The 25,249-nt window shown below is 43.8% G+C and overlaps 2 protein-coding genes across 2 annotated transcripts in view; one reads left to right on the top strand and one right to left on the bottom strand.

Moving 5' to 3' along the window:
• Positions 1-7,130, top strand: part of CAP1 (cyclase associated actin cytoskeleton regulatory protein 1) — a 36,542-nt gene extending 29,412 nt beyond the window's left edge. Inside the window, exons 4-10 of the mRNA XM_028488035.2 lie at positions 881-1,030; positions 2,209-2,386; positions 4,121-4,305; positions 4,487-4,610; positions 4,769-4,851; positions 5,168-5,311; positions 5,950-7,130. Of these exons, the coding sequence (XP_028343836.1) occupies positions 881-1,030; positions 2,209-2,386; positions 4,121-4,305; positions 4,487-4,610; positions 4,769-4,851; positions 5,168-5,311; positions 5,950-6,033 (948 nt within the window). The 3' untranslated portion in view covers positions 6,034-7,130. The remainder of the gene's footprint in view (positions 1-880; positions 1,031-2,208; positions 2,387-4,120; positions 4,306-4,486; positions 4,611-4,768; positions 4,852-5,167; positions 5,312-5,949) is intronic.
• Positions 6,698-23,754, bottom strand: PPT1 (palmitoyl-protein thioesterase 1). Its single transcript, XM_055082796.1, has 10 exons — positions 23,598-23,754; positions 19,789-19,898; positions 19,478-19,565; positions 19,180-19,219; positions 18,786-18,856; positions 16,753-16,855; positions 12,918-13,008; positions 12,003-12,101; positions 9,988-10,059; positions 6,698-8,685 (listed from the first exon to the last, which is right to left on the bottom strand). Exons 1-10 carry the CDS (start codon positions 23,719-23,721, stop codon positions 8,563-8,565), a joined length of 921 nt encoding a protein of 306 aa, XP_054938771.1. The 5' UTR covers positions 23,722-23,754; the 3' UTR covers positions 6,698-8,562.
• Positions 23,755-25,249: the final 1,495 nt, after the last annotated feature.

Below are 25,249 nucleotides of genomic sequence, written 5' to 3'. Positions count from 1 at the left end.
AAAGAGAGAGAGAGAGGAGACTTGAACTATGTTAAGAATCCACCTGCCAATGCAGGGGACACAGGTTTGATCCCTGGTCGGGGAAGATCCCACATGCCGCAGAGCAGCTAAGTCCATGTGCCACAACTACTGAGCCTGCGCTCTAGAGCCCATGAGCCACAACTACTGAGCCTGCGTGCCACAACTACTGAAGCCCACACGCCTAGAGCTGGCGCTCTGCAACAAGAGAAGCCACTGCGATGAGAAGCCCACGCACCGCAACGAAGAGTAGCCTCCCACTCGCTGCTACTAGAGATAGCCCGCTCTCAGCAACGAAGACCCAAACGCAGCCAAAAAAATTTTTTTTTAATTTTTTTTTAAATTAAAAAAAGAGAGAGAGAGAGGAGACTTGAACTGTAGTGCAGTGCTGTTTCTATAATTTAATACTGATTATTTCCTCCTAATGGAAGTTTTTATTTTTAATTTCTTAGGAGGAGGGCATATTTTTGACATAAGGCATTATGCTATAAGGCAGTTGAGTCTCTTGGAGTCCTAGAGATCCACAGTGATGCTCGAGAGACCTCTCTACCATGGCTTCATGCACGGAATGTCTGCTTTTATCAGTTTTGTATATTAGGTTCTGCCTAAGGTCTACTTTGAAATAGTGGTTTTGCTACTTTTAAAAAAAGTTTGAGGAATACTGCTCTAAGAGATAGAAAGATATAATCTGGAGTCCCTATCCATATGGACTTTGGTCTAATTAGGGTAAGAGAATAGGTTCAAAAAAAGAAGGAAAGCTCAGTTACAATAGAAAAGCTGCCGTTGAGCAGAGCCTAAGAAACGCCACAGGCAAGAGAATGTGAGTTCACAGATAGGAGGGGATCTGGAATCACTATTGTAATGTACCCTGACTGCCTGTGATGAGTTCTTCTGTAATTCTCCTAGGGATAAGAAGCATGTGGACTGGGTCAAAGCCTACTTGAGTATATGGACAGAGCTGCAGGCTTACATTAAGGAGTTCCATACCACTGGACTGGCCTGGAGCAAAACGGTGAGTGCTCCTCCCCTCCCTTCATCCCTCCACGACTGGATCTACAGGTTTCTTAGACTTTAGCACTACCAAGGTCTAAGAAGGAATGTTAGTCTTCTCAATGGAGGGTAGAAAGAAAAAGAAGAGAAGGAAAGGGGAAAAAAGAGTAAAGAAAGCAAGGGCCAGAGAAGGAATAGTCAGTTCTATTCAGCGTCAGTAAACATGGGTCAGGGACAACGATTGGGCTGGAGGAGAGATAGGTGAATGAGTTACACTGTGCCAACCCTCAAGAAGCTTAAAACTACAGATACGAAACCCCACTACAAATCACCAAGCTAAGTGCTATAATAAAGGTACACACTACAGAGTATGAAGAAGAGAAGAATGATTCTCACTGGGAGAGACTGTACTTTGAAGAGGTATACTCGGACTTTTCAGGTATAGGACAGAAGTGGGAGAAATGGGAATACTAGTAAACAGCAAAGCTTAAACTAAGTAAATGCAGAGTAAATGTAGAGATTGGTCATCTGGTTTCAATAAGGAGAGAGAGTCACATATTTAGGAGAAAAGGCTGGAAAGGAAGGTAGTTGAGACTTTTAGACTTTATAATAGGTGATAAGTAACTATCAGAGGTATTTGAGCAAGAGAGTGATAAAGATGCTATTTGTCCTTAAAAGAGTCTTAGTATATAGGTTAGGGGTAAGGGCTTATGCTCAGCCTGTGGAAGTGCTCATGGCGCTAGAGGCTGGTACAAAAAGGAATGACATACAACCATGGCAATAAACTGATTTAATGAGATTGAGGGGGTTGGAAGACTCAAAGAAGATTGAATGGTCAAGCTTGGATGATAATATCTCTCACTGAAATAGAGACATGGGTGTGATGCTGAAATCAGTCTTGGACTTTGTGAGTCTGAGGTACCAGTGACACACTAAGTAAGTGTTTAGAACTATAGGTTCAGAGCTGGAATTAGGTAGAGGCCAATGGAAAAATGTGAAGGTTGAAAAATGGAGTTGCGTTGGATCCTTGGGAAGGGGTGAGAAGGAATAAAGCCAAGTTGGGTGTGGGTAGGGAGCATTAATCATTGCATCAAGGGCCACAGTGGGTACCCCATGTATCTTGGACACATGCAGGGCCCTATTGGGGATGGTACAGAGGGGAAGAGAGGCTGACTGTGTTACCTGCACTTACTGTTCCAGGGGCCTGTGGCAAAAGAACTGAGTGGATTGCCATCGGGACCCTCTGCTGGATCGGGTCCTCCTCCCCCTCCACCAGGCCCACCTCCCCCCCCAGTCCCCACCAGTTCAGGCTCAGATGAGTCTGCTTCACGCTCAGCACTGTTTGCACAGATTAATCAGGGGGAGAGCATCACACATGGTAAGTGAATGCTTTGGCAAGAAGAGTTGGTAAATAAGTTGTTTTGGCAAGAACTTACCAACTAGAGACCTGACAGTCTGTAAACCAGAACCGTGGTTTGTATATGGGAGATTCATTTGGGGTGTCACATTCCTTCAGGTTGCCTAAAGGGATAGCAGAGCTGGCTCAAATGGAAGTTGAAAATGGATCATTATAGTTGGGGGAATCTCTCTCCCCAGAGGAAAGTGATTTAATATTAAGGGGCATATACAGAGTACCTACCCTGTTGTGCCAAGACATGGTGCCGGCAGTTTTCCCCAGAGCTTTTTCCAAGTTACCATGCGGTCTCTTCAGGAGGTCATCGTGGAGGGGGTGGTTCACGTCCTCAGAGGGTGTATGTTAGTCATATGAAAAATTTGTGTAAGAATGACCTGATGTTGGTGTAGAGAAAGTAGACACCCTTATACACAGTAGGTAGAAGTCTAAATTATACAGCAGTCTCCTAGGAATCTACCTATAAAAACACTGAAAGAACAAGTTTTATACATTGTTATTCATAGTAACTAAAAATGGTGTAACAACCTGTATATCCCACTGTAAGAGAAATGGTTAACTGTGGTATGTTCCTCTTGACGCAATACTATGCAGCCATTAAATCTTTTTCTGCAGTGAACCATGCATCGTTTAGGAGTGATGGAGCTAAAACGCCAGTATTGGTTATATAGATTGGGCCGTGTCCGCGAGCAAGGCATGTGTCAGCCTGTTGAGGGTGATTATGGAATGTTTTTCCTTAAAAAAAAAAGATATTTTTATTTATTTATTAAATTTATTTATTTACTTATTTTTGTCTGTGTTGAGTCTTCGTTGCACTCAGGCTTCCTCTAGTTGGGGCGAGCGGGGGCTACTCTTCGTTGCGGTGCACAGGCTTCTCATTGCGGTGGCTTCTCTTGTTGCGGAGCATGGGCTCTAGACGCGTGGGCTTCAGTGGTTGTGGCGTGTGGGCTCAGTAGTTGTGGCGCACGGGCTCTAGAGTGCAGACTCAGTAGTTGTGGCGCACGGGCTTAGTTGCTCCATGGCATGTGGGATCTTCCTGGACTTCCTGGGCTCGAAACCATGTCCCCTGCATTGGCAGGCGGATTCTTAACCACTGCGCCACCAGGGAAGCTCCCAAAAAAGATATTGTTAGCAACTATAGGTTAACTTGAGAAAATTTTTATTGTGTTAATTGGTTAAACCAAATTTCTTAACAGTGTGCATGCTTATATCTAAGTAAAAAACAACTATGAATAGAAAAATTATTGGAAGGGGAGTTTCAAATGCTAACACTGATTGGGGGTCGTAGGTTAGCTGTGGGTGAGGGTTTTTTTCCTTTTACCAAATTTTCTTTATTATCACATGCTACTTTTTCTTCCTCTGTTGCTTTAAAAACTACATATGTATTTTGTGAGTATATACTGATACTCAGTATGTGTCTTTCTAGATCTTTTTACATACCCATCCCCCCATACACACACATTCCACTTTTTTTTTTTTTTTTTAGTGGAACTTTATAATTTAATCTTGGGGTAGAAGAAAAATTATAAAAGTGCTTCTCCAAAGCTATGTGTGAGAGAACATCTCAAAGGCTCTGGTTTTGGGCTTTGAATTTTTTCTTAAGGATCAGTTTAACTTCTTTTAAATAGCAGAAGTTGGTTATTGCCTCAGCCCAAAGCCCTGGTATGAAGGACAGGAACAAGGCAGCTGTTGTTCTTACAGCCCTGAAACATGTATCTGATGACTTGAAGACTCACAAGAACCCTGCCTTGAAGGCTCAGAGTGCTCCAGTACGAAGTGGCCCCAAACCATTCTCTGCATCTAAACCAGGAGTCAGTCCTTCCCCCAAACCAGTCACAAAGAAGGAGCCAGCTCTACTTGAACTGGAGGGCAAGAAGTGGAGAGTGGTGAGTTAAAAATGCCAGGACTAGGGGAACAAAGAGTGGGGACAAAGCGGTTAAATGGAGCACAGCCAAATGAGTACAGGGTTCTGGCTTAGATTGCAAGAATGAAAGTTTGGCATAGTCTGTGTTTTGGGGTGGCATGTGCTTAATGATGAGATTCCTAAAAGGGGTATGTCTTTAACAGGAAAATCAGGAGAATGTTTCCAACCTGGTGATAGATGACACAGAGCTGAAACAGGTGGCTTACATATTCAAGTGTGTCAACTCAACATTGCAAATCAAGGGCAAAATTAACTCCATTACAGTAGGTGAGTTCTTGTTGTTGACCTAGGCAGGCTCTGTCCTAGAGCTTGAGAGGGCTGGAACCATACCTACCCTATTTCTAGAGATTCTTAAATTCTTAATTCTTAAATCGAGTACTTTCCTTTCAAGTTATACTGTTGACCCACTCCCTTTCTTCTCCTAGATAACTGTAAGAAACTCGGTCTGGTGTTCGATGACGTGGTGGGCATTGTGGAGATAATCAATAGTAGGGATGTCAAAGTTCAGGTAACTTGATATCTTGGCTCCTTCCTTTAGTCCCTGAGGAATTAATTGAAAGAGACACAGCCGACCCACAGATGTTGCTGTGGTGGGAATCTGACTCTACAGAGTCTGTAAGCTGAGCTGCTTTGGATGTGGCAGGAAAAGAGTTGGCCCTTATCATGAGCTCTTTCCAGTACCCATTCTCACCCGCCCCTAGTATCCAGTATCTGTTGTACACCTGTGAGTTTTTGATGTAATCCCGTGAAACAGTGACAGCTTTTCCCACAGCTACCTTGTTCTCCTGCCTGCTGGGACTCAGTGCTCTTGGTTTCCCCTGCAGGTAATGGGTAAAGTGCCAACCATTTCCATCAACAAAACAGATGGCTGCCACGTTTACCTGAGCAAGAATTCACTGGATTGTGAGATAGTCAGTGCCAAATCTTCTGAGATGAATGTCCTCATTCCTACAGAAGGCGATGACTTCGTAAGTTCCTTGGTCTCTTTAGTAGTACGATCTGAAATCAGAAGGGACTGAAGACTTGCGTTGGAGGAGAAGTCTTCCAACGCAGCTCATGGACACTCTGCGCCAAGTGGGTGCAGCCCAGCAGTGCACACCTCAGGCACACAGACACATGAGGTAGTCCCACGAAGTAGACCCCCAAAGGAGGGTGGTTTCTGCCTTTCTTAGGCAGAGCAGATGCTCAGGGTAGTCAAAAAGGAATGGGATTGAATCACAGCACCCTGTTGGGCTGGTGCCATGAAGCCGTACACATTCCCCACCTACGCCTCGTAGGTTTAACAGGCTGCAAGGTCACTGATCAGTGAACAGTAAGAAACAGACTCAAACCTACATCTGTCTAGCTTTGGAGCCTTTGTTCTCGTTCCTACACTGCGCTGCTCCTTCACTGTCAGCAGTGGGGGAGGTGGTCTAGAAGATGTGGCGCTGCCAGTGCGCTGCCAGTTCCACAGCCTTGCTTTCTCAGGTGGATTCAGTTTCTCTCTCAATACATCCTACTTGCTCTCAGAGTTTAGTGCAAGCAAGCATTGGGAGAAAGTTAAGATTTAATTAACCCCAGGGTATTGCCTAGCTTGGGATTAAACCTGTGGTTTCTTTATTTGCAGAATGAGTTCCCAGTCCCTGAGCAGTTCAAGACCGTATGGAATGGGCGGAAGTTGGTCACCACAGTGACAGAAATTGCTGGATAAGCGAAGTGCCACTGGGTTCTTTGCCCTCTCCCTCACACCGTGGGATAAATCTGTACCAAGATGGTTCTTTTTTAGATTTCCTCTACCTTTCTGCTCTTAAACTGCTTCTCTGCCTTGAGAAGCACAGCTACCTGCCTTCACTGAAATATACCTCAGGCTGAGATTTGGGGTGGGATAGCAGGTCTTTGATCTTCTGCAGGAAGGTGCAGCTTTTCCGTATCAGCTCAACCATTACAGCCAGTCCATTCTTCAGGAACTGCACATCAGGACAGGTGTGTTTTAGCTTTCAGCCTTTGGGGTTATTCGACCAACAAGTAGTCTTTGGGGAAGGATAAAGCAGCCCCCAGGAATTAACAGATCACAATGTTCACACAAGTTAATCTTTTTCTAACAATGAGCGTGAAGGTAGCAGAAGCTGGTGTGATCCTAGTTGGTTCTTCTAACTTAAACTAATTTTCACCGTTGACAAGTGAGGCAAGGGTCTGCACAGGACCAAAGGCTGAAGCTTGGCCATCTAGCATTCCAAGCAAAATGATTTCCTGTAAGCATTCCTTTTCTTCTGCATTCCATCCTGCATCTGCCCGAACCTGAGATAGTAGGTTGTCCTGTGTTAGCTGCTGTGGTGGTGCCCTGCACCCAGGCCAGCTAAAGGAGTCTTGGACCCTTCCTCTCTCTGGGGCCTCTGCCCAGCACCTTCCTACAGAGATGACTTAAAAAGAGAAAAAAAAAGGAAAACCACACCATTCCCAGGAATCTGGCTTCTCTTTCTCCTTCCATGCTGGGTGCCCATCATCCATCTTCATTGCTTCCTTTGCCCTGTCATGCTCAACAGCTTTTGGCTTCTGTCTGGGCACCTGAACGGAGGACTAAAATCTCCATTGCAGGCTGGTTTTAGGTCTTGTGTAAAAATCTTGCACAGCATTGCTAATGTAAATTTCAGTTTTTCCTCTAGGACAAACACTTTACCAAAATATGCAACTTTTTTTGGTGGGAAGAGAGATTGTCCTGTGATTTCTACCCATTTCCTGAGGCCTGCGGAAATGAACCTTTATGTACTTAAAGTTATACAGAAAATAGAATAAAATTAATACCAAACTTGCTTAGTATTTATGTATGATATTTGCTGTACAGAGATGTAAGAACTTTGAAAAGAAAAATGACACCAAGGATAAGAAACTACTCTTTATTTTAAACAACTTCATAAAATTATTTTCACACGTCCCCACTTCTTGCCTTTCATCCTCTTAATTGAAAAGTCTTGAGAGAGGTGAAAGAAAAATCACAGAGGGTAAACTTTGCAGCACTAACAAACAAAGTGCTTCCCTCAAGTATAGCTACCCATTTCCGCAAACTGGCATTCTGCAGAACAATCTTCCAAAAAGTGTTGCTAGGTTTTCATGGGATAAGGGATTGGGGGTTTAGACGTCCATGCTCAAATAGCGTGGGAAACGGTAGATTAAGGTTAGTTTTCTTTACTGTAACAGGAATTTTCAGAGTCCTTAATATTCTAAGGTGGGTTGATCTTCAAGAGGAGAAAAGGGATATGGAATACTCCCTAAGCTTTTTGAGCACTCTTCTTTTCACAGAACACATCAGAAGCAGTTTGAAGTGTGCGGTAATCTCAAATTTTTGAGATGGAAGTTAGAAAGCCTGATCTCTTCGCATTTTTCCTCCCTTTCTTTGCTAATGCCAGCAATAGAGTGACTCTAGAATCCACACCACTAGTCATATTTAGAAAGGGCAGGTTCATCAAGGATGGAATGGAAAGAACCAACTACCTCCTCCTATTTTTCTTTAAACCTCCCCTGCCTCATCTAAGTTAAGCAATATGTACACTTCCTCCCTTAAGCAATCCAATTGGGTGCTATTTCCCTCCTTTTGTGACAGAGCAACGAATTCATCACGACCTGAGGAGACAAAATAAAGTGCTACCAAGGCAAGACGGTGGGCTGCCCGAATTTGTCTAATAATAGCTAAGACACCACAGAAAGCAACACACTCAAAGAGAGGAGGACAGCCTCAAGAAATTATGTGGACACATCATCCAAGCAATACTTCTCCAAGCACTGGTCAAATCTCCACCAGCACAGCTGAGAAAGCATTTATGTGAATACCTTAGGCCTTGGGACAGGCCTCTTGGTTTGAGATGCGGCTAGATTTTCCTGAGAAGGGCGTCTGCCTTAGACTCTATCTCATTGGTTTAGTTTGTTTAGTCTCTTCCGGGCCTGGGCACAGTTCTGCCACCGACCTGCAGCAAACTCCTGATTCCTAAAACGGTCTGACCACATCAAAGGGTTGTAAAACAATCTCCATGGTTATTAGCTAATTAAACTTGCATTCAACACCATATGCTGATAGGATGAGGCAAAGGATAAGATTCCTATCTTGGATCTTTCCAAGCAGGGCATGTTAGACGGTGACAAGAGAAGGATTAGTTTCTAGCTGGATCTGAGCTCAGGCTTGGGCATGGAGGGAACTGGTTTGGAAGTGTGAGGGGTTCCCTGAGCTCTGGTGCAGACTACAAGGGTTTCACTCAAGGAAGGGTATGATGTGGGCATAAAACCATGCTTCAGACAGTTGAAGATGGTCCCCTTCGAGAGCCAGGAACACCAGCTGTCCTGCGTTGTCCATTGCCTTTAGCCCCAGGCGGTCCTGTAGAGAGAAAGGCCATAATTAATCAAGAGGCTTAATGAAAAGCTTCATAGTGAAATCGTAAGGAAAGTTAACTTGAGATATATTCTCAAAATGCAGTCTTTTCTCTTTTGAGTATTAAAATTTAGGTGTATTGTTGAAAATGCCAAAAAGGATACTTCCCTCCAGTTTTTTTCCGAAGCATTAAAAATGTATGTGCAGTTGAGGTTATTCTATACAGTTTTATATTCCTGCTTTCTGAAAAGTTCCCCAAAGCTTCTGGAGGACCACCTATGAGTGGGCAAGCCATGGACAGAACTGCCTCAAAATGTCAAGTTAAGTGGGACTGAGCCAAAGACAGGAGAACATTAGCTAGATAACTTACAACAGATCCAACCCTTAGATAACAAAACTCAGACACTTTCATATCCTGCAGCTGAACATGTCATGACCCCCAGCTGGGGTGCTGAAGAACAAGTATGGGTGAGAAGATGAGCAGTTATGATGGTGCCAGAATGTTGCTTCTGCCGTAGCTACCATCAGTTTGAGTTTCATGACAAGTTCTTAGTTGTAATATCCAAAACTCTTTAACAGATCCTAGCTTCCCTGTCCTTTTACCTCACCCAAGATGGGGCACCAGACGCAGGAGAAAAGCCAAGAGATGACAATTGGCCTCTGAAATTACTTGGAGGAATCTGAATAGAAAGAAGGCAAGTGGTTCAGATGTAACACTTCTGCATTTTGGGGAGAGTATCTCCCAAGATAAAAGCCTTAGAGTACGGAAGGTCTCAGAACTGGAGGTGGTGAAATGCTGCCACCTCTGCTTGAGAAACAGGACCTACTGCTGAACAAAATTCACAGCTCTGTTCCTCTCAGTCTCCTGCAGGAGAAGCTCCCCGTGTCAGTGCCTGATTTAAAAACAGGACTTGCGCATCTATTGTTTTAAAGTAACAGCCCTCTATGTTTCTGTCACGCGTGGGGGCTTCTTGGATTTGTAGTGGACTACACCTCAGCAAAGGAAGCTGGTTCTAAACCTTGTTTATCAGAAGGAAGGAGTCAGAGATGATGTGTCCCTTGTACATGCCTGAAAACGTATGACGTACAGGTCCTTCAACCTTCAGGATGTAGGCTTCGGTAAACCAATGCCTGATAAGCTAGTGCAACAATCAACAGCCTAACAAGCCTTGCCCACATCAGACACGAGTCAGACGCCTCTTGAGCACCTGCTGTGCTGGGGTGTACAAGACAAGGTCTGTCATCAAAGCACCTAGCAGCTTCCGGGAGCAGGAGCTGAAAAGGGCTGCGCCTCTCTTCCCCAGTTACCTGTGTGTACAGGGTGCTCTCCTGTAAGGGAATGGTTTCCTTGGCTTGGCCACTTCTGTAAAATCCAAACCACTGCAGGAGAGAAGGAAGAAATGAGGTCAGATCAGACACATGGCGCATACTGCCAAACTGGTTTAAGACTGGCTAGTAGCTAAGACTACCAACAAACTGAACACCCTAACACTGCAGCAAGGAGGGAAAACCGTGTGTCTTGAGTCATCTCTTCCTAAGGGTGGGTCCTGAGGTATGAGTTAATCATTCCAAAGAGCTTTCCAACTCCCCAGAATTGCTGCTTCCTACAATTATTGAGCACCTACTCTGTGAAAATCCTTGTGCTGAAGTCTAAACATTCAAAGATGAATATGTATACAGTCCCTGTTTTCAAGAAGCTCTAGTCCAATGCACAGAAACAACTAACTGTTCAGCATGGGGGTCAGCAAACTTCCATAAAGACCAGATACAAAATATTTTAGGCTTTAAGGGCCACGTGGTTGCAGCTACTAAATGCTGCCATTGTAATGCAAAAGCTGCCACAGGCAATATTTCTGAAATGAATATGGCTGCATTCTAATGAAACTTTATTTATAGACATTGACATTTGAATTTCATTTAATTTTCACATCATCAAATATTCTTTCGACTTTTTTCTACCATGTACAAATATAAAAGCCATTTTTAGTTTGTGGGCCATACATATGCATGTGGCAGGCTGGATTTGGCCCACAGGTGTAGTTTGCTAGTCCCTGGTGCTCTGACACAATGGGATGAATGCTGATAGAACAGAGGCTGAGGATTCTTTAAAAGAGGGAGCAAAGGCAGTTCCCTGGCGGTGCAGTGGTTAGCACTCTGCGCTTCCACTGCAGGGGGCGTGGGTTCGATCCCTAGTCTGAGAACTCAGATCACGCATGCTGTGCGGCGCAACCAAAAAAAAAGCAGGCGGGTGGTAGCAAATTCTGCTTGGAAGAGAGGGGTGGCATCCTGGATGGAGGAAGTGACATTTGAGATTGGCCTTGACAGCTGAATAGAAGCTTGTCAGGCGGAGAAGCCCAGAGAAGGGCGTTTTAGAGACTGAACAGCATGAACAAAGGAACAAAGACACACAAAAGAAAAAGCACATGCCAGGCCCGGGGCGTTTCACGTAGTACAGTATGGCTTGATCAGAGAGGATATGACGTGGTCATGAAGTTAAGATTAGGTTGGAAAGACAGGTCGAAGACAGGTCAAGGCAGACCTTGAACGTGAACCTCAGGAATTTATAGACTTTGGACTCGTACTTCTGAACCTCTTTTGGATCACGGATCTCTGAAAATCTGATAAAAATTATAGACCCTTCCTCAGAGGGTGCAACTACAGTTGACCCTTGAACAACATGGGTTTGAACTGCTCTGGTCCACTTATACGTGGATTTTTTTCCAATACTGTGGATGCTGAGGGCCGACTATAAGTTATATGTAGATTTTTGACTGTGCGAAGGGTCAGCGTCCCTAACCCCGTTTTTCAAGGGTCAACTAAGTTTGCACACAATTGGGGGCGGTTGGGGGGCTACAACCCTCAGTGTCCCATTTATAGACCTCAGAACCCCTGCTCTACACAAAGGTGGGTGAAAGGGACTGACAGTTTTTCCCAGCAGGCAGCTGTGGGCTTTTTTTCGTTTGTTTCGTTTCTTGTCTTTTTTCAGTTTAGCCGCACTCGGTCTTTGTTGCGGCGCGTGGGCTCTTCTTTGCAGGCTTCTCTCTAGTTGCAGTGTGCAGGTTTCTCTAGTTGTGGCACGTGGGCTCCAGGGCGCATGGGCTCAGTAGTTGCGGTGTGCAGGCTTCTCTCTAGTTGCGGTGCGCGGGCTTAGTTGCCCTGCGGCACATGGGATCTTAGTTCCCCGACCAGGGATCAAACCCGCGTCCCTTGCATTGGAAGGCGGATTCTTAACCCCTGGACCACCAGGGAAGTCATGCAGCTGTGTTTTAATGCCATGTACTCTGATGGTCTCCTGGCATGTTGTGGCCTAAGCAGCATCTCACCTCAGAATCCACGGGGTCCACAATGGAATCATTGAGGAATTTCACCATCACAAACTTCTTCAGGGCCATCAGGTTTTTCTTGTAGGACTCATTGACACCCTGGAGAAAAGGCGAACAGTAAGTACCTCAGGGACACCACCATCAGGTTACAGCTGGGGAATTAAAACCTTTCAGTGCTCTGGTCTCCCTGACCCTGGGCCACCATGGTATGGGCTGCTTTTCTAGCTTCCTTCCCAGAATATACCAGGTACAGCCTTTTCTTACTATCCTATCTGACTGACAATGCTCCCACCAACCGTGGCATACTGGTGCCACCATGAATCCGCCACTGCACTCCAAAGGCCTCCATCACATAGGTTAAAGGCTTCTAGCCAGAGAAAGCCAAGGCAAAATAAGAAACTACAAACTCCGAGTGGTTCTGCTATACTATTCTATTCCCACCACCCCCTTCAAATTCTGTTTTTGTTTGTTTTAAACCTCCAGATAAGCCCAATATAAACTGAGCCACCTAGTTTACCAGAATCTCCCAAAGCATGCTCATCTTTGGGACACACTCAGTCCCCTCTGCAGTCTCTCTTCTAAGTAAATTACTCTTCTGAGAAAATATGACCCAAAAAGGATCCACTAGAAAGGCTTCCCTCAGTAAGGCAGCAGCTGAAGTTCCATGTAAGCCAGCCAGCACCTACTGAGCTCACCCTGCTGATTCAACACCAGGAAAGAGGAAGAAAGCCACGTGAATTTCAGCCTCCCTAAAAGGAACTGAATCTCATAAGCACCGCCTCCCAAAAAACAGAACTTCTTGTTTCCTGGATTCTGCCTGGGATATTCTGAATAAACGGTCACTGCTAATCTGTTTATAATGCCCCAAACAGGAAAATGAATGCACATCTGTGGTAGCCTGGGTTGGGTGCTTACTCTCTCCTGATTAATATCTGCCAAGAAGATGCTGTGGTTGCGGTATATGTCCTCCTTTATGGGGTCGTGCCAGTATTCTGCTTGCACCAGGCTGTGGGAGGAAAAGAAAGAAAGGTGACCAAGCTGCACTTCGGTCAGCACTCCCGGGGCATGCCCCTGTGCACAGGCCACCAAGAGACTTCAAAGAGACCAAGGACCAGAGCCTTCTGTTCCCTCTGCCTGATCCATTTTTTCTTAGCATCTCCTATGCTCCTTCTCGTCGTTGAGATCCCAGCTTAAATATCTTTTCTTCAAAGACCGTTCTGTCCAAAGTAGGCACCTCCTCCATTACTGTCCATTGCTGCACCCTGTTTCTTTCTGCCACGGGCTTAGCACTGTTATCTCGTGCATCTGTTTACTTGGAGACCCCCTTTCCCCAAGTAAACAGAGTATGTTACCCTAAATGTCTCATTTACAAGACCATGTTACCCTAATTGTCTTATTCTCCCCTGTATCTGCAAGACTTACAATGGGGACTGGCAAACAGTAATAGTTCAGTACTTGATTAAATTATGAACAAAGTATTTTAAGTGCGACTAAAACTTAGAGACAACACAACCACTGCAATACTTATAAATAAAGGAAAGAGAAAGCTAAAGTTGAATAAATATTTTCAACACAGCACCACTAGTGGTACCAGCCCAACCCTGCCTACTGACTATGAGCCGAGCACTGCCCTGAGAGCTTCACACTCCATTGGCCTAATCCTCACAGCAACCCTGCAGGAAAGCACTATTAGCCTCATGCTGGAGGTGAGGAGAAGTGGGCTCAGGGACATCCAAGGCCACACAGCTGGACAGTGTAACACTGAGCCTCTCCAACAACCCCCGAGAGAGAGAATATGGAAGGCCATGTCTTTTCTTTTTACATGTCTGAAGATGTCTCTATTTTCCCTTCACATTTGATTGCTACTTCCAGGTTCAGTAGAGAATTCTACATTGGAAATAATTTTTTCTCGGAAGCCAAAGGTACTGCACCACTGCCTTCTAGCTCGTAGTTTTGCTGTCAGGGAGTCCGTGTGCGGCCTCACGGGGGTCTGCTCTTTACCCCCAGTGTTCTGACACTTCACGGGAATATACCTGGATGTGGGTCTTTTTTCACCCCTGACTACATGGTGAGCCCTTTCGATGTGGAAACTCATGTCCCATAATTCTGAGAAGTGTTCTCATATTACTTCTTTGATAATTCCAATCCACTTTTTCCTCTGTTCTCTTTTTGAAACTCCGATCAGGCAGGTACTGAACTTCTTGAACGGCTTCTCTAATTTTACCTGTTCCCCCCTTTTTTCTACCTCATTGAGATTTTGTTCTAATTTCCAAGAAATTTCCTCAACTTTATATTCCCATACCGCTAACACATTTTTGTTTTGGTTATCTTATTTTTAACTTCCAGGATCTTTCTCTCTGACGATTGGTTTTATCTGCATTCTCTTCTAGCATCATGGATGATCTCTTATCTTTTAAGATAATAATACAGGCTTTTTTTTTTTTTAAGGTTTTCTTCAGCTCCTTGAATTGCCATCTGTTTCTTCCAAGTTCCTTTTTACTTTTTGCTTGTTCTGGTCTTTCATTTTGGAAGCTTTCCCCAGATGTCTGACTGGGGTCCTTGGCTCACTGTTCATATATAAAGAAGCTGACTGGAAGTTCTTCATGCAAGAACAGAGCTTATCTACTGGTGGCTTGACTACGTGGTAGTCAGGAGGAGACCTAACTTGTTGAAGGATTCCAAAACATGAACCTGTAGGTCTTTTCTCTGGGACCAATCAGTTTTTTCAGAGGGGGATCCGTCAAACTTCTACCTAGCAGGTAATAAGCCTGGCTGCTATCATTCTAGGAGCAGAACGGGACGGGGTGGGTTTTCAGTATGGTGTCTTACCACAGTCAGGTGCCTGTTATGTCGAAGTCTGGTACTATTTTTTTTTTTAATTAATTTTTTTGTTTTTTGGCCACGTGACACTGCATTCGGGGTCTTAGTTCTCCGACCAGGGATCAAACCCATGCCCCCTGCAGTGGAAGCATGGAGTCCTAACCACTGGACCACCGGGGAGTTCCCCTGGTACTTCTTTAGTCAAACTGCTCCAGAAAATAAATTTGGCTTCTCTTGTCACGGTGAGGGAGGAGCAGTCACTCGGACGTGCATTTCAGGGAACCAAGGAGTCTGATCATTGTTTATATAGATTTTCAACAAAAAGTCCCATGCACTTACTCTACCTTGCAAGGTATCTTAGGCATCTAATTCCTGAGTCTTTCTGGGACTGTAAAAAGTGAAGCTGGTTCCTTCTTGTCAGTGTATCTCTCCACAGACATAAAGGTTTCAGAATTTTCTGCTCTGCTAAAACAGTTATCACTCATTAATTTGCTTTCTGTCTTTCAAAAAGAATGTTGACGTCTTTTATTATCTCGTCTCTCCTTTCCTGTTCTCTTTGCCCTTGTGGGTTTATCACTTTCTATTCTTTTGCTACCAGTTTATTAAAGGTTAATAAGGAAGTGAAGATAAACACATCCATGTACCACTTTTAATCAGTACTTAGGTGTCACTGTCCCCCCACCCCCCAGCTGACTGCTCCTCTACAGTCAATAATAATTCCAATTGTGTTTGGTTCACCAAAGAAGGAAACACAAAGAAAGAAGAGGGTGGATTCTTTCTGAGGCATCTGGGCAATAGTTAGAAGAATAAAGAGTAAAGAATAAAGAACAGTGTAGATTAAACAGATCATACATACCCATGAGAACAGAGAATATTTGGACATAAATAACCAAGCTGTGACTAGTCAAACCAGGGAAGGGGTAAAGCTTAGCAGTGGTTACCCACTCAGTTGCCTGAGTGGGTAGGAGGTAGAGATATAAAGTCTCTTAGTTTCCTTCACTGACCATCAGGTGGCACTGTTGACCCAAGACAGCTTTGTGGCTACACGTGTAGCCAGCCAATGGGTAGGAAAGGAAAAGAGAGCTAGCTGCAGGTCTTTTCTACAGGCCAGTCATTCACAAGGCTGTACCTTGGACAGGCCTTCAAGGAAGTGTTGTATTGAAGAGCTGCTATCAAACAAGAATCATACACTTGGAAGACCCATAGGGTAGATACCAAAACCATACTAGTTGATCCCAAATCTCAGTTATCAACCAGAATACTCCAGACCTACTGAATTCAAATTTCTAGGGATGGAGCCCTGGAATTCATTTTTAATGAATTCCCAGGGGGTCTGATGTATAATTTAAGTTTGGAAACAACTGAAGGAGAACACACTCTGAAAGTGATTCTGTATATTTTTAAATACCCAAACACAGGTAGCTAAGGACACTGACGTAGGAGGCTAACCCCTCACTGCTGACAACAGAAAGAATCTGTCCTCCAAATATTAACAGCAATTCCTTGGGCTTACTACTTTCTAAAGGCTTTTTTTTTTTTTTTTAACAGATGAAAATGTATTGTTGTGGGGACTTCCCTAGTGGTCCAGCGGTTAAGACTGCACTTCCACTGCTGGGGACCAGGGTTCGATCCCTGGTTGGGGAACTAAGATCCCACACGCCTCGCGGCATGGCCGAAAAGTAAAAAAATATATATATATTGTTGTAATTACATTCTTCTTTTATAGAAAAATGTCTTTCCTTCCTTTAAATTAATATTAGAGCAGTTTTAGGTTTACAATAAAATGAAGCAGGTAGTATAGACATATTTACAATAAATATCTCATTTGAAAATCACTAGCAACTACTCCTAGAATCACGGTTAGCATGAAAGTCAGCATGATATTTTCATTAGTGACAGTTCTGTATCCTTTTCAGCTAACCATACATACCGTTCTTGTATAGCTTTGTTGTAAGCTCCAGCATTCAGTGTTTTTCTGATCAAGTCACAGATGTGAGAGCTCTCTCCTGGGCACCGAGGGAGTCCAAAAACACCTATAGTAGTAGAAGACAAACATCCATGCCTTCAGTAGTCATGTACTGAATATCTACTATGTGCAGGGCATTGCAAGAAACAAAAACCAGAACTAGACCCTGATCTTGTTCATTTATTCCTCAAGAAAATAAAGTTTTGAGAATTAATACTATAACCAGCTTCCTCCTGGTGTTCCCACACACTTTTCTGCCTCAGGACCTTTGCATCTGCTTCTCTCTGGAGTATGTACTTCTCTTACTGCTTCAATGGCTGGCCTCATTCTCATCTCTTGGGTCTTGGTTTAGAGAAGTCATATCTGAGTGCCCTAACTCAAGGAGTGCCCAACCCCAGTTCCTTCCCCTCCCCCAATTATACTTGCATCCTCATCATCCTCATTAATAACATTTTGGGGGATACCAGACATACCAGTTCTAAGCATATATTGGCAATAATTAATTTAATCCTCACAACCACCCTGTAGAGTAGAATCATTTATACCATATTACAGATAGGAAACTTTTTTTTCTTTTTTAAAGGAAACTTTCAAACAGAGAGGTTAGATACCTTGTCCAAGGTTAGACAGTAAGTGATGGAGCCAGGATATGAACACAGGCATTTTGGCTCCAGAGCCCACACCTTTCACCAATACAACCACCATTCTTCCTATTATCCTATTTTTTTTTTCTTTATCATAGTTAACCACTATCTGTATTTATTTTATTTGTTTACCTATTTCATGTCTATTCTCCCCCCCCACTAGAATGGAAGTTTCATGAAGGCAGAAACCGTGTCTGTCTTGCTTCTAGGTTTTTAATAAATATTTGTAGAATCAATGAATGAATGATAAAGCTGTTCCTACCAACTTACATTTAAATAATACGTGTACTTTAAAAAAGTATTTTCCTACCTATTATTTCATTTCATCCTCTGAAAAATTCCCACAAGATGGGCAGGGTCTTATTTTAGTTTCCCTCATCTGTGAAACAGACCTACGATACCGCATTACTTGCCCATCAGTAACTGTTAATTGGGTGAAGCCAGTTTCCTGATTATAAGGAGAATCCGTCTGTCCCTACACCCTACCAACTAACAGCTATATCCATCAGAACAGAGATAACGTTCTATCCCAAAGACACATCTTCCCCCAAAAGTAAATAATTCTGTCTAAATAGCAAACCTGTTGTTTTTTGAAAGATTTAATCTCTACTGTTAATTATAAAATTAACAAAAAGCCTAGACACTATTCTTTGCCTAAGTCTAAATTCAGTAGGACATCACCCATGTCAGAAAACAGGAAAGGTTGTTGGGGGACTTCCCTGGTGGCACGGTGGTTAAGAATCCGCCTGCCAGCGCAGGGGACACGGGTTTGAGCCCTGGTCCGGGAGGACCCCACATGCCGTGGAGCAACTAAGCCCGTGTGCCACAACTACTGAGCCTGCGCTCTAGAGCCTGCGAGCCACAACTACTGAGACCGCGTGTCACAACTACTGAAGCCCACGCGCCTAGAGCCCGTGCTCCGCAACAAGAGAAGCCGCCGCAATGAGGAACCTGTGCACTGCAACAAAGAGTAGCCCTGCTCGCCGCAACTAGAGAAAAGCCCGCACACAGCAACGAAGACCCAATGCAGCCAAAAACAAACAAATAAATAAATAAATAAATTTTTTAAAGAAAAAAAAAAAAAGGAAAGGTTGTTGGACTTTCCTAACTCCTAAACCACCACCTGCTATGTGGCTGCAACCATCTCACCTCCATGAAATCACGTCAATTAAATTAGAGAGAAGTAGGTGGTAACCTAATGATTCACCTGTGTTCCAGGCCTCTGGAATCCTATTTCGTCATCTCTCCTGGCTAATTTGTTATAAATTAGAAAAACAGGACTTTTGCAAGGATGGCTGACTTCTTGTACAAATAGAGCTGCTAGAATTTTTTAGACAAAGGGGACAAAGTTACCTTGATGTTGTCCCCCAACTGATATGAGATTGATCATAGGAGGTGATGGGCATCTCTGAGCCACTGCCCTCCTGGAGAAAAAAAAGGATTATCAGTTCCACTGTCAGATGGAAATGTATCATCAACAATTAACTTCCCAGATTAAGCTACTTAATCCTCTGTGGCTCCCCAAAGCCACAAAGTTTCAGGACTTTCCTCTGATACCGCCAAACAAATCTTTATTCCTTCACAGAAAATAAGTTAAGCTCCATAGAACTTCTTCCATGGGGATATTTTCGAAGAGTTTCCCTTCCAAAATAGGTGAAGATTCCAAAAGAACTGAATGGGTAGATCTATCTGAATCAAAGGGAAAAAAATCAGTTCCATGTAAGTGATATAACAAAAAGGGACTTACAGAAATTGGCCTCCCTGGGAGAATCCCATAGCATTGTAGCCTTGCTGCAATTTAGGATCCTTTTATGGGGTCGTGCCAATATTCTGCTTGCACCAGAATATTGTACCTTTGTTATAGGCTCAGTGTTTTTCTGATCAAGTCACAGATGTGAGAGCTCTCTCCTGGGCACTGAGGGAGTCCATAAACACCTTGATTTGTCCCCCAACTGAGATGAGATTGATCATAGGAGGTGATGAGCATCTCTGAGCCACTGCCCTCAGAAATTGGCCTCCCTGGAAGAATCCCATAGCATTGTAGCCTTGCTGCAATTTAGGATCCTTAGCAAGAATCTGACACACTGTTGTTACTTGGGAGTTGACATTCAAAAAGAAGCTGTTCTCCACATCCTAAAAGAAGAGCCACGAGAAGTGAAAGGATGGGGCTGAAAACTATCACTGACACCTTCTCTAAGAGCAAACTTGTTTAAGTTGGTACCCTCACAGAAGCCACTCAAGAACTAAAGTATCACTGTATGATCTACTGTTAAAAATACAAGGTTAAGCATCTTAATAGTATATCCTATGAAATCAGTCAGCAAACCTTCAAAGGAACAGCCGTGAGGGGCCTCACCTCTACCAGGGTCTTCCCAATCTCTAAAGACAAGACGTAAATTCCAGGTATTTTCTTCTCGACCATTTTTTTAATAGCGCCCATGCTTAAGGGATTACAACAGCTGTCTCCTAGACAACAAAGGCAATCGTGGAAACTCATGAGTAAAAAAAAATTATTTTTTTAAAAAAACTTCTGTGCTTTAAAGGCATTAATGAAAATGTGAAAAGACAACATACAGAACGGGAGAAAATATTTGCAAAACATAGACATCTCTCCAAAGAAGATATACAAATGGCCAACAAGCACGTGAAAATATGTTCAACACCAGTGGTCATTAAGGAAATGCAAATCAAAATCACAATGAGATATCATTGCACAACTACCAGGATGGCTTTAATTTTTAAAAAAATTAATTCATTTAAAAATGGAAAATAACAAGTGTTGGCAAAGATAGGGAGAAATTGGAACTCTTTACATTGCTGGTGGAAATGTAATATGGTGCAGCCACCATGAAAACAATTTGATGGTTCCTCAAAAATGTAAACATACAATGACCATATGACACATCAATTTCACTTCTGGATACATACCCAAGAGATGTGAAAATGTATGTCCCTACAGAGATTTGTAGAAGACTGTTTAAAGCAGCATTATTTGTAATAGCTAAAAGGTGGAAAACACCCAAATGTCCATCAATGGGTGACTGGATAAACAATTGTGGTACATATATACAATAAAATATTATTCCACCATAAAAAGGAACACAGTATTGACACATGCTACAACGTGGATGAACCTTGAAAACATTATTATAAGTGAAATAAGCCAGAGACAAAAGGTAACATATTGTATAATTCCTTTTATATGATACATCCAGAATAGGCAAATCCATTGAAACAGAAAGCAGACTGAACATTTCCTGGGGATGATGGAAAGTGGGGGCTGAAGAGTGATTCCTTAATGGGTACAGGTATTTTCTGGGGTGGGTGATGAAAAAGTTTTGAAACTAGAGAGAAATGGTGATTGCACAATGTGAATACACCAAGTGTCACTGAATTGTATACTTTAACATGGTTAATTGTATGTTATATGCATTCCACCTCAGCAACAACAAAAAGAGAGAACAACATTTTTTGCTCAGCTCATGTTTATCAAAAGCCCGCACAATATAACGGGGACACCAAATTCACAACTGAAAATAAGCAGGGGTGCAGATTCCCTTATCATCTAGAACATTTGAGGTTAATAGACTCAAAAGCACTTTGGAATCTGATTTCTCTTTAGGGCCAGGACTCCAGTAAGACAAGTAAAGCTCCTAGGACACAAAATTTAAGGAGGTGCTAACTCTTGCCGTTCGTGTAAGTGCTGGCCTTGAACTTACATTTTGCTTTTTTTTTTTTTTTTCCTGTTTCAAGAAACCAGAACTAAGAATAGGAAGCAAAGTGGCCGCTGAGTGGGAGAACTGGGCTGAGATCATTTTCCATTTTGAACTTAATCATCCCATTTTCAACCTGAGAATAAGTTTAAGAATTTGTTTTTAAAGAAGGAAAAGGCCTCAAGCATCTTTGATTTCTTGCACTCAACTGTAATCGTGGGTTACTTAACTGCCTCCCATACAGACTGACTGTGTTCTGGGACAGCACGGAGCTCCCCTGTTCTCCTTTAACTCCACTGTAGCAGCCCCAGGCCCTGGCACAGAGCCTTGAAAGAACTGTCTCTATTTACTGACTCTAATTTCTCTCTGAACATTTTTCTTTAAGCCATTTCAAAAAGGCTCTCACTCTCACCACTCCCCTAAAAGTGCTTTTGTCAAGGTCATTAGTGATCTTCCTATTCCTAAATCCAATAACCAATTCTCAGCCCTCACCTTATTTGACCTGTCATCAACATCTCACAGTTTTTTACTCCCTTCCCCTTGAAACATTTTCATGTGGCTTCCAGGACTCTGCCCTCTCCTGACTCTACTGCCTCCCTAGTCGTTCCATCACTGCCTCCTTTGCTAATTCCTCCCCATCTCCTCAACCTCCAAATGCTGGGACTGCCTCAGGTCTTGGTCTTTAGACCTCTTCCCTCCTCTGTGTACACTCACTCCCTAGGTGATCTCGCCCAGTTCCATGGCTTTAAATACCAGCCATATGCCAAAGGCTCCCAACTTTAATCTCCAGCCTGTATCTGTCTTGGACTCCACACTCCAAATGCCTTTACATCTCCTGGATGTGTAACAAACAACTCAAATTTAATAAGTCCAAAAGCGGACTCTTGGTTTTCATCCCAAATTTGCTCCCCCTACAGGCTTCCCCATTTTGGTAAAATGACAACATCATCCTTCTCACTGTCCAGGCCAAAACCCGTGGAATCATCCTTGATTCCTTTCTCATCCCACATCTAACCTGTTAGCAAATCCCATTGGTTCCATCTTCAAACTATATCCAAACTTTGACCACTTCTCAACATCTCCTCTATTCCTAAACTGTTTCAAGTCACCATCACCTCTTGTTTAGATTACTGCAAAAACTTCCTAACTTTTCTCCTTGCAAAGGTCCACGAGCCCCTACAATCCATTCTCAATATAGCAACTAGAGTGCTTTTAAAGTGCAAATCAGATCATGTCACTCATCTGCTCAAAACCCACAAGAGGGGCTTCCCTGGTGGCGCAGTGGTTGCGCGTCCGCCTGCCGATGCAGGGGAACCGGGTTCGCGCCCCGGTCTGGGAGGATCCCACATGCCGCAGAGCGGCTGGGCCCGTGAGCCATGGCCGCTGAGCCTGCGCGTCCGGAGCCTGTGCTCCGCAACGGGAAAAGCCACAACAGAGGAAGGCCCGCATGCCACACACACACAAAAAAAAAAAAAAAAAAAAAAAAAAAAAAAAAAAAAAACCCACAAGAACGTCCCATCTCATTCTAGCCAAAGTTCCTACAGTAGCCTTAGTAGGCCCAACAACATCAGCAGGCCACCCCCATCCTCCTCCCATCCCTGAACTAAACACCTATTTTCTTCTTGCTCACTAAACGCCTATTTTCTTCCAGCTACAATGACCTGAATGCTGTTCCTTGAACATACCACCATACCTGACATACTTTTGCCTCATGGCCTTTGCATCTGCTGTTCCTTCCACCAGATATTCACATAGCATCTTCCCTCATCGACTTCAGGTCTTTGCTCAGGTGTCACCTTCTCAGTGAATCCTTTCCTGACCTTGCTCTATAAAACTGCAAGCCCCCACTTGCAGTCTCTATCCCCCTCTCTGCTTTATTTTTCTCCATTGCACGTATCACCATTTGACATATTATATTACATTATATTATTATATTATATTATATTATAGTCTGTCTCTCCCACTGGAAAGTTCTAAAAGAGCAAAGAATTTAGTCTATTTCTTTCACTGCTGTATCCTCAGCATCCAGCAGGTATTCAATAACTATGTGTCAAATGTATAAATGAACTACTGGTGCCAAACAAATCTCTTCAATGTGTGAATGAACAAAAGGATGGATGCCCCGGTCATGCAGCCACAGCCCAGCCTTCCCCGAGCAAGTGTCTGATGCTGCACCCGGACGCCACTGCCATGGGGATTAAACCAGGACACCACGTAAAATCCTACCGCAGTGCACAGCACTCTGTGAGCGCTCACCAAAAGACAGCTCCTTCCGCATCTCCCTTTCCAATGCAGAGTAACCCCCAAATCCTAAACCGTGGGGACAGCCGGGTGCTGTGTGACCACGGTCCTCGCCCTCCACACTTGCACTTTGCAGTCGCGAACACAGGTTTGGAGAGGGAAAGAGTCGCCAAAACCTTTTGACTCTCTTCTCTCTCCCTCCTTCACTTACCCATCCCATGCCAGATCACCAGAGGCAGCGGGGCCGGCGGGTCAAGATGCCCCAGCGCCAGGGAAGCGCAGGACCCCGGCAGGAAAGCGAGAGCCAAGAGCCACAGGGAGCTGGACGACGCCATCTTGACTCAATCACATGACCGCGCTCCCCTCTCGTGGGCCTGGCGCGGGAGGGGATGGGCCGCATCCTCCACAGCTCCGCATGGGCAGCTGCGCGGACGGGGGTCTGTCCTGGAGTGTTACCCTAGCGAACAGACCGCCAGCAGGAATCAAATGCAAGCCAACATTTATTCAGCGCTTCCTACGCATCAAACACTATTCTAAGCGCTTTACATCTGGTATCTGATTTAATCCTCGTAACAACGCCGAATACACTTCTCCCCATTTTATGGGTCAGGACACTGAGGCACTGAGCATTTGGGTTAGGAAACAAGTTCACAGAGAGTAAATCGGTGGATCCAAAGTCTTTGCTCTTAACCTCTGCATTGCACTGCCTTTGGAAGAAAAGTACTTTGTGGAAGGAAGAAAAGAAGGAAGGACTCAGCTCTCTATCAGAAATTGAAGGGGAGGGATAATTTCCAGGGTTAATCATGGCAGTGTGGTATTCTCTATCATGAAGGAAAGATAGGACTTCAACAGGCAAAGATGAAATGAGGGAGAAGGACTGTTATGAGCTAAGGTAGACAGGAAAGCTACCTGTTTTTTAGAAATGGCAGAGCTTCCAGACTGACAAGAGCATCTGATGGATGCAAGAGTGATGGAGAAAGCCACTGCCACTTCCTGGTCTAATCTTAGAGCTGGGTTATTGCAGGAAGCTCTCATCCACCATTTTACCCTTTTTCATTTGCTTCCAGATTCATTATCTCAATCCACTTTCACCATTTTAGTTCCCTGCTCAAAATTGTTTTTTCGGAAAAACATTGAAATTTTTTTTTTTTTTTTTTTTTTTTTTTTATTGCGGTACGTGGGCCTCTCACTGTTGTGGCCTCTCCCGTTGCGGAGCGCAGGCTCCGGACGCGCAGGCTCAGCGGCCGTGGCTCACGGGCCCAGCCGCTCCGCGGCATGTGGGATCTTCCCAGACCGGGGCACGAACCCGTGTCCCCTGCATCGGCAGGCGGACTCTCAACCACTGCGCCACCAGGGAAGCCTTGAAATTGTTTAAATGGAGAATATGTTAAGTGAATTAAAGTGTATCCACTATACAATGGAATATTGTGAAGCAGATTTTATAAAGGATAAGGTAAATTTGTATATAGTGACACGAAAAATGTTTTCGATATATTGTAAAGGAAGAGCTAGTAACTGTATTTTTGCAAGAAGTACATGTGTTGTGGTGATGGTTGTACCACTCTATAGTTACCAAAAATCATTGGGTTGTACACATGAAAGCGGTGAATTTTATGGTATGGAAAACCTACATTAAAACAGCTGTTTTTTAATCTATATATTCACGTGTTTCTAGTGATTTTGACTGAAAGGCCGAAGAACTGACAAGCAAAAAGAAAGAAAATAAATATACGAAAAGATCAGGGAACTGTTAAGAGTGATATTCTTGGGGCTGTATTATGTGACTGAAAAAAAAAGCACAACATGAGAGTTGTGAGTTAAGTTTTATTTGGGGAAAAGTGAGCCCTATAGCCCCGGATGCAG

The sequence above is a fragment of the Physeter macrocephalus genome, chromosome 3, assembly GCF_002837175.3.
Source record: "Physeter macrocephalus isolate SW-GA chromosome 3, ASM283717v5, whole genome shotgun sequence".
Taxonomy (NCBI): domain Eukaryota; kingdom Metazoa; phylum Chordata; class Mammalia; order Artiodactyla; family Physeteridae; genus Physeter; species Physeter macrocephalus.
Note: the sequence above shows the minus strand (reverse complement) of the source record. Positions and strands in the feature narration are given on the sequence as shown.

Bases quoted from the DNA above. Each gene is read 5' to 3' on its own strand.
- PPT1 (XM_055082796.1), bottom strand. From the start codon at position 23,721: ATGGCGTCGTCCAGCTCCCTGTGGCTCTTGGCTCTCGCTTTCCTGCCG. The intron at 16,856-18,785 runs GTAACTTTGTCC...CTACTACTATAG, and splicing joins AGTTGGGGGACAACATCAAG to GTGTTTTTGGACTCCCTCGG. The intron at 10,060-12,002 runs GTGAGATGCTGC...TCTCTCCTGCAG, and splicing joins TGGACCCCGTGGATTCTGAG to TGGTTTGGATTTTACAGAAG.